Source organism: Heptranchias perlo, chromosome 8 (genome assembly GCF_035084215.1).
Source record: "Heptranchias perlo isolate sHepPer1 chromosome 8, sHepPer1.hap1, whole genome shotgun sequence".
Classification (NCBI taxonomy): Eukaryota; Metazoa; Chordata; class Chondrichthyes; order Hexanchiformes; family Hexanchidae; genus Heptranchias; species Heptranchias perlo.
The window spans coordinates 64,328,085-64,347,486 of record NC_090332.1 but is presented as its reverse complement, the minus strand read 5'-3'; the positions used below and the strand labels follow the sequence as shown (position 1 = coordinate 64,347,486).

At 43.1% G+C, this 19,402-nt stretch overlaps 1 protein-coding gene across 1 annotated transcript in view; it reads right to left on the bottom strand.

The window, feature by feature from the left end:
* Nucleotides 1–322: 322 nt before the first annotated feature.
* LOC137324833 (interphotoreceptor matrix proteoglycan 1) overlaps nucleotides 323–19,402 on the bottom strand; it is a 150,296-nt gene continuing 131,216 nt past the window's right edge. Inside the window, exons 13-17 of the mRNA XM_067989561.1 lie at nucleotides 18,540–18,750; nucleotides 13,795–13,983; nucleotides 13,454–13,652; nucleotides 10,730–10,813; nucleotides 323–1,295 (exon numbers count right to left, since the gene is read on the bottom strand). Coding sequence (XP_067845662.1) covers nucleotides 1,197–1,295; nucleotides 10,730–10,813; nucleotides 13,454–13,652; nucleotides 13,795–13,983; nucleotides 18,540–18,750 — 782 coding nt within the window. The 3' untranslated portion in view covers nucleotides 323–1,196. The remainder of the gene's footprint in view (nucleotides 1,296–10,729; nucleotides 10,814–13,453; nucleotides 13,653–13,794; nucleotides 13,984–18,539; nucleotides 18,751–19,402) is intronic.

Here is a 19,402-nt window from a genome sequence, read left to right as displayed (position 1 = left end):
GGAGAGGTGACATGGTCGAATAGGCTTTGAGAGGGCGGTTAAAGATGGGAGAGAAAAAGGGAGGGAGTTCCAGCGAATAGGACGGAGATAGTTGAAAGCTCTGCCACTGAGGGGGGACGTATAGGAGGGAGGGACGGAGGAGGGGGGGGCGGGGGGGGGGAGAAGGAGTACGGGAGGGGGAGGGGGAGGGGGGGAAAGGAGGGGGAGGGGGGGAAAGGAGGGGGAGGGGGGGAAAGGAGGGGGAGGGGGGGAAAGGAGGGGGAGGGGGGGAAAGGAGGGGGAGGGGGGGGAAGGAAGGAGGGGGAGGAGGGGAAGGGGGGGAGGGGGGAAGGAGGGGGAGGGGGGAAGGAGGGGGAGGGGGGAAGGAGGGGGAGGGGGGAAGGAGGGGGAGAAGGAGGGGGAGAAGGAGGGGGAGGGGGGGGGAGGGGGGAAAGGGGGGGGAAGGAGGAGCGGCGGGGGGAGAAAGTACAGGATGGGGGGGCGTACAGGAGGCCAGAGTTAAAGGAGCAAAGGGATCAGGTCGGGACGGGACATAAAGATGGAGGAGCTCACAAAGGTTGGGTGGACAGGGTCATGGAGGGATTTGTAAATAAGAATGAGGATTTTGAAATCATTGAGCATTCATTTCAGTGGTTATAGTTCTGGCTATCTATTTGGCGTAATTTTGATTATTTTCTCTTAACTTGGGATTTCTGGGAAAATAAGAACTTCCCAAGATGTTGCATTGTGTACAAATCAACAACTTGCATTTATATAGTGCCTTTAATGTAGTAAAACATCCCAAGAAGCGTTCAGATAGAATTTGACACCAAGCCACGTAAAGAGATATTAGGACAGGTGACCAAAAGATTGGCCAAAGAGGTAAGTTTTAAGCAGCATCTTAAAGGAGGAGAGAGGAGTGGAGAAGATAGCTCTATTTTTATGGTAACGTAATAAAGTGGACTGCAGCTACTACTCTAAAACCATGGTTCTTAATTTTAAGAAACACATTTCAATCTTATGGGTTTACTTTCAACACCATTATTAATTAGATCCCTCCCCATGTATACATATATATATTAGGTATATTCCTCAGCGCAGGGCTGTCAAGATTTTTACCAAAATACAGAAACACAAGTGAATGGGGTCATTTGAATTACTGTACAAGGCAGAGGCTTCAGATCTCATGTTAAAGATATTTGTGATTGTACTGCTCTTCAGAAAATGGTTATTTCATCAGAAGGCTCCATTTTCCATCTTGACAGGAGATTATAGGAAGATACGCTGTACGCCTGTGATTCTGGTAATGGCCAAAGCTGTAAATAAACGCATCAGTAGAATTAGGAGCTGCTGACTAATATCAGGTGCTGCCGTCTCCACTCTCAACCCGTCTGCTCACAGTTAACTGATTGGACAGCCTGCTCCCAGCAGTGGGACTAGGAACATGCTAGAAAGTGAAGGAGGAAGGATGGTTTTAGATACACTTTGTTTTATGAATGAATAGTTTTGATCAGTGGCAGGCCAACTGATATTAATGTGAATAAATGTCAGGTGAAACATGGATACGACAAGGGTCCCATTTTAAAGTAGGCCTGTGGGACTGGGTAAAATCCAATACCATCGTAGGGTTGCCAACCCTCCAGGATTGTCCTGGAGTCTCCAGGAATTAAAGATTAATCTCCAGGACACTGCTGCGAGCAATCCAGGGAGAAAAGTCACAGGGACATTAAAACAAAATGGTAGTTTTTTTCATTTTATTTCAACACTTTTACTTATTGGTTCTATAATTATTAGAGATGGGAGAGGGAAAAGGGCTGTTTGACTGACAGTCAAGATTCATCCAATCAGGTGATGAAGAGTCTGTTCACTTTCCAATTGGCGTGGGAAGGCGGTGCGTTGCGAGGATGGAGGTGTCGGCTGACCAATGGCGGGAATGTGGGGGCGGGGCAGTTGGAGGCAGGAGATCATGTGATAAACTCCAGGAATACGTACAATCAGAATTGGCAACCCTATACCATCATGATACTCCATCTCCTTTCCCTTAAAGAGGCAACACCACTAAAAGCTCAGGGGGGTAGGGAATGAAGCCCAAGTTAGTTTTAAACAAAACAAACTAACAAAAAGTAAGCAAAATAGCAAAATAACAAAAAAGTAAAACAACATGGATGGTCCTAGTTTAAATTATGCCAGTTGGACTTGCCAAAGCTGTAATCAACAAAGCTAATCGTGTTATGGGCTGCATCTTGGTTGATCTTGAACAAGTTAAACCAACTTTGCATATAGCTGATTCATGGGGCCATTTTGAGTACTGTCTGTAATTTTAGAACCTTACATTCAATGTGTTGGAGAGGAATCAAAGAAGAATGAGGAGGGTGATTTAGGAACTTCGCATTCTAGTTTATACTAAGTAAAGAAAGAAAGACTTGCATTTATATAGCGCCTTTCACGACCTCAGGATGTCCCAAAGCGCTTTACAACCAATTAATTACACAGCGCATCGCTATCAGAGTGGCTCGTGAACAGAGGGGAACTTAAGAATTTGGTTCGAGTGGGAATCTGTGGTAAAGTAACAGGTGAGTTGAAATTAAAATTTTAGTTTAAAATTTGACTTAAAACTTTAAAACTTCAAAAGAAACTGCAACTTAATAACGGTTAACAGAAACTGCAAGTCAGTGACAGTTAACAGTCAATCAGCTATAAGTGACTGCCTGAATAGGGGGGAATTACTGTGAGCTGGAAGCTGATTGAGCAGTTGTAACTGGTGTTCTCAAAAGGTGTATAAAGTAGGAGGTTACCTGCTGAAGCACAGAGCGCATCACCATCAGAGTCGATCGTGAACTGAGTGGGAACTTAAGAATTTGGTTAGAGGGGGCAGGAGGTGCTACATTTTAAAAGAAAGCAAAAAAAAAACCAAAACAGACTAAAAAGTAATTATCTATAAGTAAATATCGACTAAGATATGGCCGAGCAGGTTATGTATCTGGATTGCAGGATGTGGGAGTTTGTGGACAGCAAGAATGTCCCGAGCGAACACATCTGCAGTAGATGTCTCCTCTTCGAATCTCTCCAGCTCAGTCATTGAGCTGAAGTGTGAGTTGGAGACACTCAGACACATAAGGGAGGGGGAGGAGTATCTGGGCAGTTTGCTCCAGACCTTGGTCACACCTCAGAGAGAGGTACAAGATCATAACGGGGTTGGTGTGACCAATGGTATACAGAGTAAGGGGAACCCAGGAGAGGTAGAGAATGAGGATCCCCAGAAACTGATCCTATCCAACAGGTACAATGTACTTGCTACCTGTGAGGATAAGGATAAAGACTGTCAGAAGGACAGCCAGAATGCTGACCATGGCACCATGGAGCAGGAGGCTGTCCAAAGTGAGGAGGAAGAGGACAAGCGTGATGTGGTAATTGTAGGGGATTCAATAATTAGGGGGACAGATAGCATCCTTTGTAAGCAGGATCGAGAGTCCCACATAGTACGTTGCCTACCTGGTGCCAGGATGAGAGACATCTTGAACCAGCTTGAAAGGATATTGGAGAGGAAGGGGAGGATCCAGTCATTGTGGTCCATATTGGGACCCACAACATGGGAAAGAGTAGGCAAGAGGTCTTATTCAGAGAGTACCAAGAGTTAAATTAAGGAACAGGACCTCGAGGGTTATAATCTATGGATTATTACCTGAGCCACACGCAAATTGGTGTCGGGATAAGCAGATTAGGGAGGTGAATACGTGGATGAAGGAGTAGTGTGGGAAAGAGGGGTTCCATTTCCTGGGATACTGGCATCAGTACTGGGACAGGGAGGATCTGTACCGTTGGGACGAGCTCCACCTGAACCGGGCTGGGACCAGGGTTCTAGCGGAAAGGATAAATAGGGCGGTCACAAGGACTTCAAACTAGTAAATGGGAGTGAGGGCTCAGGTGGAGAAGGCAGTATAAATAATTTAATTCTAAAACAAACGAAAAGGAAGAGAGTAGAGTAATAGTGAGAAATCATGCTTTAGGCACTATAGGTAAAGGGAAAACTAAAAGATGTAAAATAATTAAATCAGGAGAGAATAAGATGTGTGTGAGAAAAACAACATTAGAGCAGAAGGATAGGTTAGGGGGTGTGGCCCAAATAAGCATTCCTTATACAAATGCATGGAGTATAAGGAACAAATTCAATTTAAAGGGTATGAGATGGTAGTCATTACTGAGACATGGCTGCAAGGCAGTCAGGACTGGGAACTGAATATACCAGGTTATAAAATCTACAGGAAGGATAGGGAAACTGGTAGAGTGGGAGGAGTAGCCTTAGTGATTAAGGATAAAATTACTTCAATGATGAGAGGATATAACGAGAGGTAAGCAGGCAGTGGAGACTTTATGGGTAGAAATAAGAAATAGAAAAGGACTGTAGTGGGAGTTGTGTAGAGGCCCCCTGGAAGGTGTGAAGTGGCAGAATGTGTAAATGCAGAGTTTAGACAAGCTTGTAGCAAAGACAGAGTGGTTTTAATGGGGGATTTTAACTTTCATATTGATTGGGATAAGCAGATGACCTCATGTCAGAAAGATAATGAATTTCTTGACTGTGTTCAGGACAGCTTTCTGCAACAATATGTCCTAGAACCAAGAAGGTTATATTAATGATTTGAACTTGGGAGTACAGGGCACAATTTCCAAATTTGCAGATGACACAAAACTTGGAAGTGTAGTGAACAGTGAGGAGGACAGTGATAGAGTTCAAGAGGATATAGACAGGCTGGTGGCATGGACGGACACGGGGCAGATGAAGTTTAACGCGGAAAAATGCGAGGTGATACATCTTAGTAGGAAAAATGAGGATAGGCAATATAAACTAGAGGGCACAATTCTAAAAGGGGTAGAGGAACAGAGGGTTCTGGGGGTATATGTGCACAAATCGTTGAAGGTGGCAGGGCAGGTTGAGAAAGTGGTTAAAAAAGCAGACGGGATCCTGGGTGTTATAAATAGAGGCATAGAGTACAAAAGCAAGGAAGTCATGATGAACCTATATAAAACACTGGTTCTGCCACAGCTGGAGTATTGTATCTAGTTCTGGGCACCGCACTTTAGGAAAGATGTGAAGGCCTTAGAGAGGTTGCAGAGGAGATTTACTAGAATGATTCCAGGATTGAGGGACTTAAATTATGTGGATAGACTGGAGAAGCTGGGATTGTTCTCCTTGGAACAGAGAAGGTTGAGAGGAGATTTGATAGAGGTGTACAAAATCATGAAAGGTCTAGACAGAGTAGATAGAAACTGTTCCCATTGGCAGAAGGGGCAAGAACCAGAGGGCATAGATTTAAGGTGATTGGCAAAAGAACCAAAGGTGACATGAGGAAAAACTTTATTACACAGCGAGCGGTTGGGATCTGGAATGTACTGCCTGAGCGAGTGGCGAAGGCAAATTCAATCATGGCCTTCAAAAGGGAACTGGATAAGTACTTGAAACAAAAAAACGTGCAGGGCTACGGGGATAGGGTGGAGGAGTGGGACTAGCTGGATTGCTCATGCATAGGGCCAGCATGGACTTGATGGGCCGAATGGCCTCCTTCTATGCTCTAACCTTTCTATGATTCTAAGGGGGCAGGCCATATTAGAATTAATAATGAGTAATGAGCCAGATTTAGTTAACAACCTAATGGTGCATGAGCATTTATCTAATAGCGATCATAATATGATCAAGTTCATCATTGTGTTTGAAAGGGAGAAACCCGTAACACCTACTAAGATTCTAAATTTAGGTAAGGCCAACTTCAAAGGGATGAGACAGAGACTGTTCATAGTAAACTGGGCAAACCTGTTAATGGGTAAAACGACAGAAGATCAGTGGGAGGCATTCAAAAAAGAATTTAACGTAATACAGAACCTGTTTATACCCCTAAGGGGCAAGAGCTCTACTTGCCAAAAAAGTAGCCATGGACAACAAAAGAGGTAAGGGACAACATAAAACTAAAAGAAAAAGCATACAAAAATGCAAAAAATGGCACAGATCCTGGCAACTGGGAGAGATTCAAAGAACAGCAAAGGGTGACAAAACAGATAGAAAGAGCTACAAAAAGGGAGTATGAAAAGAAACTTTCAAGGGATATCAAAATCAACACAAAAATTTTTTACAATTATATTAAGAGCAATGTGGGCCCCTTAAAAAGTGATAATAGTGATATTGTAAATGAAAATAAGGAAATGGTGGTCATGTTAAATAATTACTTTGTGTCAGTATTTACTGTAGGGGAAGAGGATAGCATGCTGGAAATCCCAAGGAAACAAATTTGAATCAGGGACGGGGTCTCACCATAATTAACATAAGCAAATTAACAGTAATGAAGAAAATAATAGCACTAAAGAGTGACAAATCCCCGGGACATAATGGTTTCCATCCCAGGGTTTTAAAGGAAGTCGGTGAGAACATTGCAGATGCCCCAACTATAATCTTCCAAAGTTCAGGAACTGTTCCTTTAGATTGGAAAATTGCTCATGTCACCTCGCTATTTAAGAAAGGTGAGAGAGGGAAAGCGGGAAATTACAGACCAGTTAGCCTAACATCTGTTGTCAGGAAATTACTAGAGTCTATAATTAAGGATAGAGTGACTGAACACCTTGAAAATTTTCAGCTGATCAGAGAGAGCCAGCATGGATTTGTAAAGGGTAGGTCATGCCTGACAAACCTGATTAAATATTTTGAAGAGGTGACTAAAGTAGTGGACAGCGCAATGTCTATGGATGTTGTTTATATGGACTTCCAGAAGGCATTTGATAAAGTCCCTCATAAGAGGCTATTAGCTAAAGTTGAAGCTCATGGAATTGAGGGCAAATTATTGATCTGGTTAGGAAATTGGCTGAGCGACAGGAGACATAGAGCAGGGATAATGGGCAGGTACTCAAATTGGCAGGATGTGATTAGTGGTGTCCCACAGGATCTGTATTGGGGCCTCAACTATTCACTGTATTTATTAATGACTTAGATGACTGGATAGAGAGCCGATGACACAAAGATAGCAGCAGTGTAAGCAGTGTAGAAGGCAGCATAAAATTAGAGAGATATTCGTAGGTTAAGTGAATGAGCAAAACTGTGGCAAATGGATTTCAATGTAGGCAAGTGCGAGGTCATCCACTTTGGACCTAAAAAGAACAGATCAGAGTACTTTCTAAATGGTGAAAAGCTCGAAACAGTGGAGGTCCAAAGAGACTTAGGGGCCCATGCATATAGATCATTAAAATGTCACGGACAGGTACAGAAAATAATCAAAAAGGCTAAAGGAATGCTGGCCTTTATATCTAGAGAACTGGAATACAAGGGGTAGAAGTTATGCTACAGCTATATAAAGTCCTGGTTGGACCACAATGATGATGATACAAAGATAGGTGGAAAAGCAAGTTGCGATGAGAACACAAGGTTAAGCGAATGGGCAAAAATTTGACAGATGGGATATAATGTGGGAAAATGTGAAGTCATCCACTTTGGGAGGAAAAATAAAAAAGTAAAATATTATTTGAATGGAGAAATATTACAAAATGCTGTGGTACAGAGGGATCTGGGTGTCCTCGTATATGAAACACAAAAAGTCAACACACAGGTGCAGCAGGTAATCCGGAAGGTAAAGGAATATTGGCCTTTATTTCTAGGGGGATGGAGTATAAAAGCAGGTAAGTTATGCTATGACTATACAGGGTGCTGATGAGACCACACCTGGAGTACTGCGTACAGTTCTGGTGCCCTTATTTAAGGAAGGATATACTTGCATTGGAGGCAGTTCAGAGAAGGTTCACTAGGTTGATTCAGGGCGTGGAAGCGTTGTCTTATGAGGAAAGATTGAACAGGTTGGGTCTATACTCACTGGAGTTTAGAAGAATGAGAGGAGATCTTATTGAAACATACAAGATTCTGAGGGGACTCGATAGGGTAGATGCTGAAGGGAAGTTACCCCTCATGGGGGAATCTAAAACTAGGGGGCATAGTCTCAGAATAAGCGGTCGCCTGTTTAAGACGGAAATGAGGAGGAATTTCTTCTCCCAGAAGATCGTGAATTCTTTACCTAAAAAAGCTGTGGAGGCTGAGTCATTGAATACATTCAAGGCTGAGTTAGACAAATTTTTGATCAGCAAGGGAGTCAAAGGATATGGGAAAAGGGCGGGAAAGTGGAGTTGAGGTAAAAAAATCAGATGAGCCATGATCTCATTAAATGGCAGAGGGGCCGAATGGCCTACTCCTACTCCTGCTCCTATCTCTTATGGTTTTATTATGGCCTTGGAGGGAGTGCAGTGTAGATTTACTAGAATGATATCTGGACTCCAAGGGTTAAATTATGAGGAGAGATTACACAAACTAGGGTTGTATTCCCTGGAATTTAGAAGATGAAGGAGCGATTTGATCGAAGTCGTCAAGATACTAAGGGGAACTGATAGGGTAGACAGAGAGAAACTATTCCTGCTGGTTGGGGAGTCTAGGATTAGGGGACATAGCCTAAAAATTAGAGCCAGGACTTCCAGGAGTGAAGTTAGGGAACACTTCTACACGCAAAGGGGGTAGAAGTTTGGAACTCTCTTCTGCAAATGGCAGTTGATGCTAGCTCAATTGTTAACTTTATAGAATCATAGAAGTTTACAACATGGAAACAGGTCCTTCGGCCCAACATGTCCATGTCGCCCAGTTTATAACACTAAGCTAGTCCCAATTGCCTGCACTTGGCCCATATCCCTCTATACCCATCTTACCCATGTAACTGTCCAAATGCTTTTTAAAAGACAAAATTGTACCCGCCTCTACTACTGCCTGTGGCAGCTCGTTCCAGACACTCACCACCCTTTGAGTGAAAAAATTGCCCCTCTGGACCCTTTTGTATCTCTCCCCTCTCACCTTAAATCTATGCCCCCTCGTTATAGACTCCCCTACCTTTGGGAAAAGATTTTGACTATCTACCTTATCTATGCCCCTCATTATTTTATAGACTTCTATAAGATCACCCCTTAACCTCCTACTCTCCAGGGAAAAAAGTCCCAGTCTATCTAACCTCTCCCTATAAGTCAAACCATCAAGTCCCGGTAGCATCCTAGTAAATCTTTTCTGCACTCTTTCTAGTTTAATAATATCCTTTCTATAGTAGGGTGACCAGAACTGTACACAGTATTCCAAGTGTGGCCTTACTAATGTCTTGTACAACTTCAACAAGACATCCCAACTCCTGTATTCAACGTTCTGACCAATGAAACCAAGCATGCCGAATGCCTTCTTCACCACCCTATCCACCTGTGACTCCACTTTCAAGGAGCTATGAACCTGTACTCCTAGATCTCTTTGTTCTATAACTCTCCCCAACGCCCTACCATTAACGGAGTAGGTCCTGGTCCGATTCGATCTACCAAAATGCATCACCTCACATTTATCTAAATTAAACTCCATCTGCCATTCATCGGCCCACTGGCCCAATTTATCAAGATCCCGTTGCAATCCTAGATAACCTTCTTCACTGTCCACAATGCCACCAATCTTGGTGTCATCTGCAAACTTACTAACCATGCCTCCTAAATTCTCATCCAAATCATTAATATAAATAACAAATAACAGCGGACCCAGCACCGATCCCTGAGGCACACCGCTGGTCACAGGCCTCCTGAAAAACAACCCTCTACAACCACCCTCTGTCTTCTGTCGTCAATCCAATTTTGTATCCAATTGGCTACCTCACCTTGGATCCCGTGAGATTTAACCTTATGTAACAACCTACCATGCGGTACCTTGTCAAAGGCTTTGCTAAAGTCCATGTAGACCACGTCTACTGCACAGCCCTCATCTATCTTCTTGGTTACCCCTTCAAAAAACTCAATCAAATTCGAGAGACATGATTTTCCTCTCACAAAACCATGCTGACTGTTCCTAATCAGTCCCTGCCTCTCCAAATGCCTGTAGATTCTGTCCCTCAGAATACCCTCTAACAACTTACCCACTACAGATGTCAGGCTCACCGGTCTGTAGTTCCCAGGCTTTTCCCTGCTGCCCTTCTTAAACAAAGGCACAACATTTGCTACCCTCCAATCTTCAGGCACCTCACCTGTAGCTGTTGATGATTTAAATATCTCTGCTAGGGGACCCGCAATTTCCTCCCATAACGTCCTGGGATACATTTCATCAGGTCCCGGAGATTTATCTACCTTGATACGCGTTAAGACTTCCAGCACCTCCCTCTCTGTAATATGTACACTCCTCAAGACATCACTATTTATTTCCCCAAGTTCCCTAACATCCATGACTTTCTCAACCGTAAATACCGATGTGAAATATTCATTCAGGATCTCACCCATCTCGTGTGGTTCCGCACATAGATGACCTTGTTGATCCTTAAGATCCTTTAAATCTAAGATTGAGAGATCTTAGTTATTTTTTTATATTCATTCATGAGATGTGGGCGTCGCTGGCAAGGCCAGCGTTTATTGCTCATCTCCAATTTCCCTTGAGATCTCAAGTGTCTCCTCGTACCTATAGACTCCCATCCCTGGCATCATCCTGGTGAATCTATACTGTTTGCTCTCTATGGCTGTATTGTCCTTTCTATAATGGGGCACCCAAAACCGTGTACAGAACTCCTCCTGTGGCCTAACCATTCCTTCGTACAAATTTATCATTACCTCTTTAATCTTACATTCTACACTCATATTTATAAAAACTCTGAGACACACAAAATCACACATAACACCGTACATAATGAGGTAGACTTATTTAAAATCTTGTTTTGTTTTCAAAGCTCACCTCTCTGTGTTGTGGATATTGTTCACACTGCACAGTTGTTGATGCTAGCTTGTCAGACCTGGCCTTGTAGGGGGCTCCAGTGACCTGTGTAAATAAAACACAGTAATGCTCTATCGAATCAGGGCTTCAATTGTGATAAATGCAAGGACTGAGTTCAGTATCTAACATTAAATGTTGGGTCGTAATACTTTCTTAATGTGATTCCTTTTATCATTGCACAACATATTTTTTTTTAACAATAAATTAGAATTTGAAAGAGATGTGCACAATGAACTGGAACACACAATTATCTGTTCATAATCCTGTCTCGGTAGATAGTGCACTGACTTCATCTTCAAGTTTTTTCAGGGTCGATGGATGTTCTTAGATTAGCTGCATGCCATTACTTACCGGAAACACCAGACTGCTGCCGTCCATGTCTACATTCAGATAACATAGAAAACACGAGTGAGCTCAACAGTTCAGTAATGGATATTTCTATATGGCAATCATAGCTGGAGATATCTGTGATTTCTTTTTTCTGTTTGGACAAAAAGTTCCAACTGCTCCAAGTAATGGAGGAATAAAAACTAAGGTTACAGTTCAGAACAAGACTTTCGATAGAGCAGGAGCTGAAGAGATCTCCAGTTACAAATATTCAATATTTCTAACATGGCAATATATTTGGCATTCTTAGCTGTAGCCTTCAGTTAGATCCCACCGGTGTATTGTGGTTGCACTATATACGATCCACAGGATGCATTACAGCAACTCACCAAGGTCATTTCAACATCACCTCCCTCCCCTGCGACCTTTATCACCAAGAAGAATAAGAGCAGCATCGTTGTAGGAACACTATCACCTCCAAGTCACACACCATCCTAACGTGAACATAGATCACCAATCCTTCATCGTCAATGGGTCAAAATCCTGGAATTCCCTACCTCACACTATTATGGAAGCACCATCACCACACGGACTACAGTGGTTCAAAAAGAAGGCCCACCACCATTTTCTCAGGGCAGCTAGAGAAGGGCAATAAATGTGGCCTTGGCTGCTTTGCCAACATCCCAAGAACAAAATTGTTTAAAAATCAACTCCCTAGTAGGCCTTAGAGAGGGTGAAGAGGCGATTTACTAGAATAGTACCAGGGATGAGGGACTTCAGTTACGTGGAGAGACTGGAGAAGCTGAGGTTGTTCTCCTTAGAGCAGAGAGAGTTAAGGGGAGATTTGATTGAAGTGTTGAAAATCATGAATGGTTTTGATAGGGTAAATAAGGAGAAACAGTTTCCAGTAGTAGAAGGTTCGGTAACCAGAGGACACAGATTTAAGGTAATTGGCAAAAGAACCAGAGGCAAGATGAGGAAAACAATTCGTTGTTATGATCTAGAATGCACTGCCTAAAAGGGTGGTGAAAGCAGATTCAATAATAACTTTCAAAAGGGAATTGGATAAATAATTGAAGGGAAAAAATTGCAGAGCTATGGGGCAAGAGTAGGGGAATAGGACTAATTGGATAGCTCTTTCAAAGCGCCAGCACAGGCACGATGGACCGAATGGCCTCCTTCTGTGCGGTATCATTCTATGATCCTATGTTAACACTTTCCCTAACACAGGAGACTTTGCTCACTAAGCGAAATTTGGAAACCTAAGGCATGGATTTAACTCTACTTGAAGAGGCAAATATCACCTCAACTATCCAACAGTTCCTACCTCCAAGAGCATCTTTCCCCTGGCCAAAATGTACTGATGGTGGTGGCATCGGTGGGGGTTGGGAGGGAATATAGCATCATGAGCTAATTATTTATAATCTTGGATATGCAATGGTTCTGGATTACATTGCGTACATATAAGGCATTATTTGAAAGTTATTATTGCTCATATTAAAGTAGTGGACAAAGGAATTTAATATTGTGTTAGGAGTTTGTATCCTAAAATGCAACTCATTTGACCACAAGTTTTTTTATGCTATTCCAAAATCTACTGATATTCACCTGACTGATAAGGTACAACTGCCAGAGGGCACTGTATGGGGCAGAGGGGGAGTGAGATGGCAGTCGTGTACATGGTTGGTAGTACAAGGCAGGTACACTAGTATATTCTGAAAAAAGAAAAGCTGACACTTTTTTACAATTTTATCTCCATTCGGAAAAATGGGTTGGTTCTGGTTCTAGTTTTCATGGGTTTTGATTAGTTCAGCTCACACCAAATTGCAAATCTGAACCAAGGCCGTTATATTAACAGGGGGAGGGGAGGAAGGGGGGGTTAAAAGAAACAGTCAATGAGGTGATAAAAGAATATTGCCATCTATTGATAAGGATTTTAGTATGGTTTCTGGCCAAGGTCTTCAGTACAAAGGCGGCAGTGTACATCGATATTTATTCTTTCTCTGATAGCCTGCCCTTGTGTTTTATTTGTACAACACTTAGTAATTAAATAACTTGTGTCCCTTTCAAAGTGTGGCAGTTTAGACGATTTTTTTCAATGTGAATGTACAGCTGCCTCTTGCTGCTTTATAGAAATGTCACTAAATGGAACTTTGTACGAGAGACTTATTCATGCACTTGTGTCCATTGTCATCCATTTCGGGCAAAAAAGTAATAATCAAAAATAATGTCATTGGATTTAAAATGGAAAAAGCAAAAGATCCTACTCAATAAAGACAAAAAGAAGAGTTGAGGAGAGTTCTGGTCAAAGCAGAAAAAGAAAAAGGTGTACATTAAAAAAAGATTTGATGCAGTTACCTCTTTGCTAAAGTTTACATTTTCCAGCATTTTCTTTAACTCTTGAGGGAGTGCTGCAACAGCAGCAGTGCTGGTTGAACTGCTAGGCATGCTGGGAGAATCAGCTGGTTGTCGATGGTCAACTGTCAATGGCTCATCGTGTTCAAAGGCTGGATTAACATTCGCCTTGCTCGCAATGCCATAGAGACTGTTGATATGTCTAAGTTACAGAACAGATTGCGAATTGCTCAAACATTAAAAGAAAAAATACTTTGACAAAAAGAGCATCAAAATGCAAGAAAGAGAAAAAAAGCTTTTGAATCAAAGAAAAACTTGGAAAAAATATTTTAAAAAAGGCTTACAGAAACCGATCGCTCTTCTTTTTCTCCGGTTTACATTTGTGGAATATCTTTGGCAAGATGAGAGTCACAGACGAAACAAGGAGCAGCAAAACAAAAATGGACACAATACTAATCGTGGCGATTAGTGGCTCGGACTCGAGCTCAGAGCAGCGCTCGCCTCGATATAACCAGTCGGAATCTACGTGGCATCTGGAATTTAGAACATAACAATTATCTGGACAAAATACTGCTGCATTTAGCAGTGCCTGCTAATTGGTACTGAAGGGTATACTGTGTTGCCAGTTGAGTGTTAGAGCCCCATTCGTCACAAGATCAAAAATTGAGTTAGCTTTCTGCGTAAATTCAAAGAGGGAGTGTCAACATCAGGACCCGTTTACTCCTTCAAATTGTTACAAAGAATTAAAATTAACAGCTTTTGATTTTGTCCTGTCAGTTTCTGTCTAGCATTAATGTTTGTTTAAACTATTACCTTGAGGTTGTAATGTGCAGTAAGTTAAGTGATGATTTCTCTCTTCAATACCAAGTTGTAAGCTTATTAATTCAAGTCTTATTCTTATGCTGGAACATTTTTAAATTGAGAAACCGAGGTGAAGGACCGAGACCCATTGTGCAGAGCAGCACAAGACCAAAAAGGACGAGAGAGAAGTCTGGGTAAATTGGAAAGCAGCGATGAGGTGACAACAATTTTTTGTTTGAACATATTGTAGGAGGAAAGAAAGATTGAAGGATCTGAGGGGTTCCACAGTCTGAGGTCCTGGGAAAAAACGAGTTAGAGTAGGAGACTATGCCATGAGGCTCAATTTCAGCAGTGGAGGATAAACAGCATGTAGGACTGAGATGGGGATCATACATCAGGTTTTCCTTGTATCCTTGAGAGTGAGAATAGTGCAGGTATGGGGATAGTATTCGTGTCTTGAATAGACTGGGAGAGTTAAGAGTTGTTTAGCGGGGGAAGAAGTGTTTGATACAAAAAAAGGAAATCAAGCTTCTTAGAGGCAGCTTTAGCAATGGAAGAGATGTGGGAGTTGGAGTTGAGATGAGAGGAGAGGAGAGGAGTGAGGCCAACAATGTTGATGGATGAAGAGAGACCAGGGCTGGAAGCAGAGCTTGGAGTGTTGGTTAAACGTGAAATTTGAAGAAATGAAAGAACCAAGATTTTCACTGGAGACTAAGAAGTCACGATCAAAGCACAGAACAAGAGACTGGAGGTTGTGAATGCAGGGCATGCAATCTGAAGAAAGTGTATGATGAGCTGCATCACCAACAAAAGATAAATATGATGACAAGTTGAGCAAGTAGGAACAGGTTGGAAAAGAAGACAGAGTCTTGGAAGCCCCTGAGTTAATGGAAAAAAGGTCATCAACTGGAGCACAGATGCAGTGATTTGAGGGAAACTGGACAGCCATGAAGACAGCTTTAGTGGAAGGCCATAGAATAAAACTTGTTTACAAGTACCTGGCTGGTTGGATCAGAATACATATCAGCAAATAAAAGTTATTTTGCAGCATGCAAAAGTGACATTTATTATTTTGGCACATCTCGACGGACTGAATCACCAGTGTGGGGAACGATTGGTGGCCAAATAGAGTTTTTTGGTGCATGAAACTGACCTTGTGCCCGGCCTGCTGGACGTGGCTTCTCATTTCATGGGCAAAGCTTCATGCAGAATGTAGGCCACAACCTGAGCAACAAGGGGGAGCATTCAGCCAAGTGATGAGACATCCTACCTCAATATGCCTGGAGTAGGAGAGTCATGAGGAAAACTGTGGGCCAGATGGAGGAATTTCAAGTGTTTATTTTACTAACACATTAAGACAGCAAATTTACACATGGAAACAAAACTAGGATACAGTCAGCATAGGACTGTATCCTGGAATACTCCTTTCAGTATCAAAATTTAGATCTGGACTGTGAATGGTCCTGGGAGCTTGTCTCTTTTCAGTACCTTTCACAAGGGTCATAGTTCTCCTACCTTAAAGGGTCAGTTTAAGTATTTGTAATATCATGCAATTGGTATTGGGTAAATATGTATTTGTTGAATAAATTGATAAACAAGGGTCCCAGTAAAATGTTGATGTTTGTCTTTGAATAGGTACATTCCTTTTGACTTGGTCCTTAGCCATCTCTATGCATGTCAAGACTGATTTAAATAACATATACAGGTTTATTTTGTCTTTTCTAAATTTGTGGTGATATTTTTTAAATTGATGAACCAAGGTGAATGACCAGGGTCGAGAGTGCAGGCACCACTAAGGTAAAAAAGATAAAGGGAGAAGACGTTAGATCTGGAAATAATCGGTAGGTGACATTAAGTCTGGGGTTTAAAAAGCTGCAGATTGTCAGAGGTGAGGGAGGTAAGAAGCTGAACTGTTTTGAGGCCTTGGGGAAAGAATGAATTGGAGTAGGAGACAATGCAATGGATCTTGATTTCGACACAGTGAGGATGCAGGAAGGGGGTAAAGTGCATAGGATGGTGTGTTTGGAGCTGAGAAGAGCATACAGAGAAGCAACAAATTGGAGAGAGAAGTTGGATGCTGGAGGTGAGGGAAGGATCTGCTATCAGTGGACAAGCTATTCTTTGCCTCCTGTCTAGGAGTGTTTTAGGTGCTAGAATAGACTACTCAGACATTCAGGACCTGGATGGTCTTGGACTTCATTGTTGAGGAAAAGAACTGTTGGGCATGAAAGAGGAACGAGGAGCAAAAGAATATATGTTTGATCCCCTTATAATCATCCAAAGTAAGTGAAACAGTCACTCAGATGCGATCAGTAGCTATATAGAAGGAAGTGATGGGTAAAGGTAATCTCAGTCATGTTGATAGGAAAGTCTGGACTTCAGAGCTAGGTTGCCTGAGAAGCCCTAGAGTTGAATGAAAAGATATCTTATTCTAAGAGTGATCTGATTGACAGTGATCTAACTTGAGGGCTTTATTCTGGGGTAAATCTTTTGGTTGACCGTCATCCCGAGACAACAAAAACTTGCATTTATATAACACCTTTAACATAGTACAATGTCCCAAGGCGCTTCACAGGAGTGATTGTCAAACAAAATTTGACACTGAGCCACATAAGGAGGTATTAGGACAGATGACCAAAAGCTTGATCAAAGAGGTAAGTTTTAAGGAGCGTCTTAAAAGAGGAGAATGAGGTAGAGGGGCGAAGAGGTTTAGGGAGGGAATTCCAGAGCTTAGGGCGTAAGACAGCTGAAGGCACAGCCGCCAATGGTGGAGTGATTAAAATCGGGAATGTGCAAGAGGCAAGAATCTTGGAGGGTTGTAGGGCTGGAGGAGGTTGCAGAGCTAGGGAGGGGTGAGTCCATGGAGGGATTTGAAAACAAGGATGAGAATTTTTAAATCGAGGCGTTCCCTGACTGGGAGCCAACGTAGGTCAGCGAGCGCAGGGTGATGGGAGAACGGGACTTGGTGCGAGTTAGGATACGGGCAGCAGAGTTTTGGATGAGCTCAAGTTTATGGAGGGTGGATGATAAGAGGCCAGCCAGGAGAGCATTGGAATAGTCCAGTCTGGAGGTAACAAAGGCATGGATGAGGGTTTCAGCAGCAGATGAGCTGAGGCGGGGCGGAGTCAGGCGATGTTACGGAGAATGGAAGTAGGTGGTCTTGGTGATGGAGCGGATATGTGGTCAGAAACTCATCTCAGGGTCAAATAGGATGCCAAGGTTGTGAACGGTCTGGTTCAGCCTCAGACAGTGGTCAGGGAGAGGGATGGAGTCGGTGGCTAGGGAACAGAAGACAATGGCTTTGGTCTTCCCACTATTTGGTTGGAGGAAATCTTTGCTGTCGGACAAGCAATGTGACAAATCAGAGTCAGTGGAGGGGTCGAGAGAGGTGGTGGTGAGGTAGAGCTGGGTGTCATCAGAGCACGTGAAATCTGACGTTGTGTTTTTGGATGATGTCGCTGAGGGGCAGCATGTAGATGAGAAATAGGAGGGTGCCAAGGATAGATCCCTGGGGGACTCCAGAGGTAACCATGTGGGAGCGGGAAGAGAAGCCATTGCTCTGGCTATGAGTGGATAGATAAGAATGGAACCAAGTGAGTGCAGTCCCACCCAGCTGGACGATGGAGGAGAGGCGTTGGAGGAGGATGGTGTGGTCAACTATGTCAAAGGCTGCAGACAGGTTGAGAAGGATGAAGAGGGATAGTTCACCACGGTCCGTCACATAGGACGTCATTTGTGACTTTGATAAGGGCCGTTTCAGTACTGTGGCGGGGTGGTAACCTGATTGGAGGGATTCAAGCATGGAGTTGCGGGAAAGATGGGCATAGATTTGGGAGGCGACAACACGTTCGAGGGCTTTGGAGAGGAAAGGGAGTTGGAGCTGGGGTGGTAGTTTGTAAGAACAGAGGGGTCAAGGGTGGGTTTTTTGAGGGGGGTGATGACAGCAGATTTGAAGGGGAGGGGGACAGTACCTGAGGAGAGGGAATCATTAACAATATCAGCTAACATGGGGGTCAGGAAAGGAAGTTGGGTGGTCAGCATTTTGGTGAGAATAGGGTCGAGCAGGAGGTGGGTCTCATGGTCAAGTTGAACTCGGAGAGAGCATGAGAGGAGATAGGAGAGAAACTAGAGAAAAATGTAAGTTCAGGGGGGAACCGTAGGGGAAAACAGTACAAAGGGATCTGGGCTTCCATGAAGCCGGCACTTTTAAGAATTGGACAACCGTTTTTATTTCTATATTTTCTTGGGATTCACACACATACACGCCTCTCCCCCACATGTCACAAACCTGCAGACAGCACCCTTCTCTGGATCTATTTCGCATTTGCCATTGTTGAGGCAATAGTTTGGTCTGAGGCTGCAGATGCTCTGGCAGGGCAGTCCGTCCACACTGATATAACCAGGATAGCAGACACACTGCGTTTCTCCTGTCCGTCTGTTTGCTCGACACTCGGAGAATTCATTGCACGCCTGGAACTTACATGTGTTGGCTTGGTCAGCTGAAAAGGGATTCCAGATTAGTCCAACTGATTTAAACATTTCAATTGAATTAGCATTTTCACACATCAATTGTGGACATCACATATAATCAGGGCCACTATTGGACACAGCTGTGTAGACTAGGGTCGTCAACTCTGGAGGTTTCATCACATGACCTCCCACCTCCAACAGCCCTGCCCTTACGTTCCCGCCATTGGTCGTCAGACAAGTCCATCCTCACTGCGCCCCGCCTTCCCACGGCCAATTGGAAAGCGAACAGACTCTTCATTACCCGATTGAATGATTCTTAACTGTTAGACGAACAGCCTTTCCCCCCACTCCAATATTTTTATAACTAATAAATGAAAGTATTCAAAGGAAATGAAAAAAAACACACAATTTATTTAATGCTCCCATGACTTTTCTCCTGGGTTGCTCACAGCAGTGTCCTGGAAATCAATCTTCAATTCCTGGAGACTCCAGGACAAACCTGAAGGGTTGGCAACCCTAGTGCAGGTGTATTGATGTTGGGCTGGTATCTTTTCATGTCCATATATAATCTTTACTGTGAAGGAAATAGTGGTGGGAAATGAAAGCCTTTGCACTTTTTAACTATTATTTTGAGATTTGATTACATCCTCAATGGACTCACTGGTTCACTATGGCAGGGAC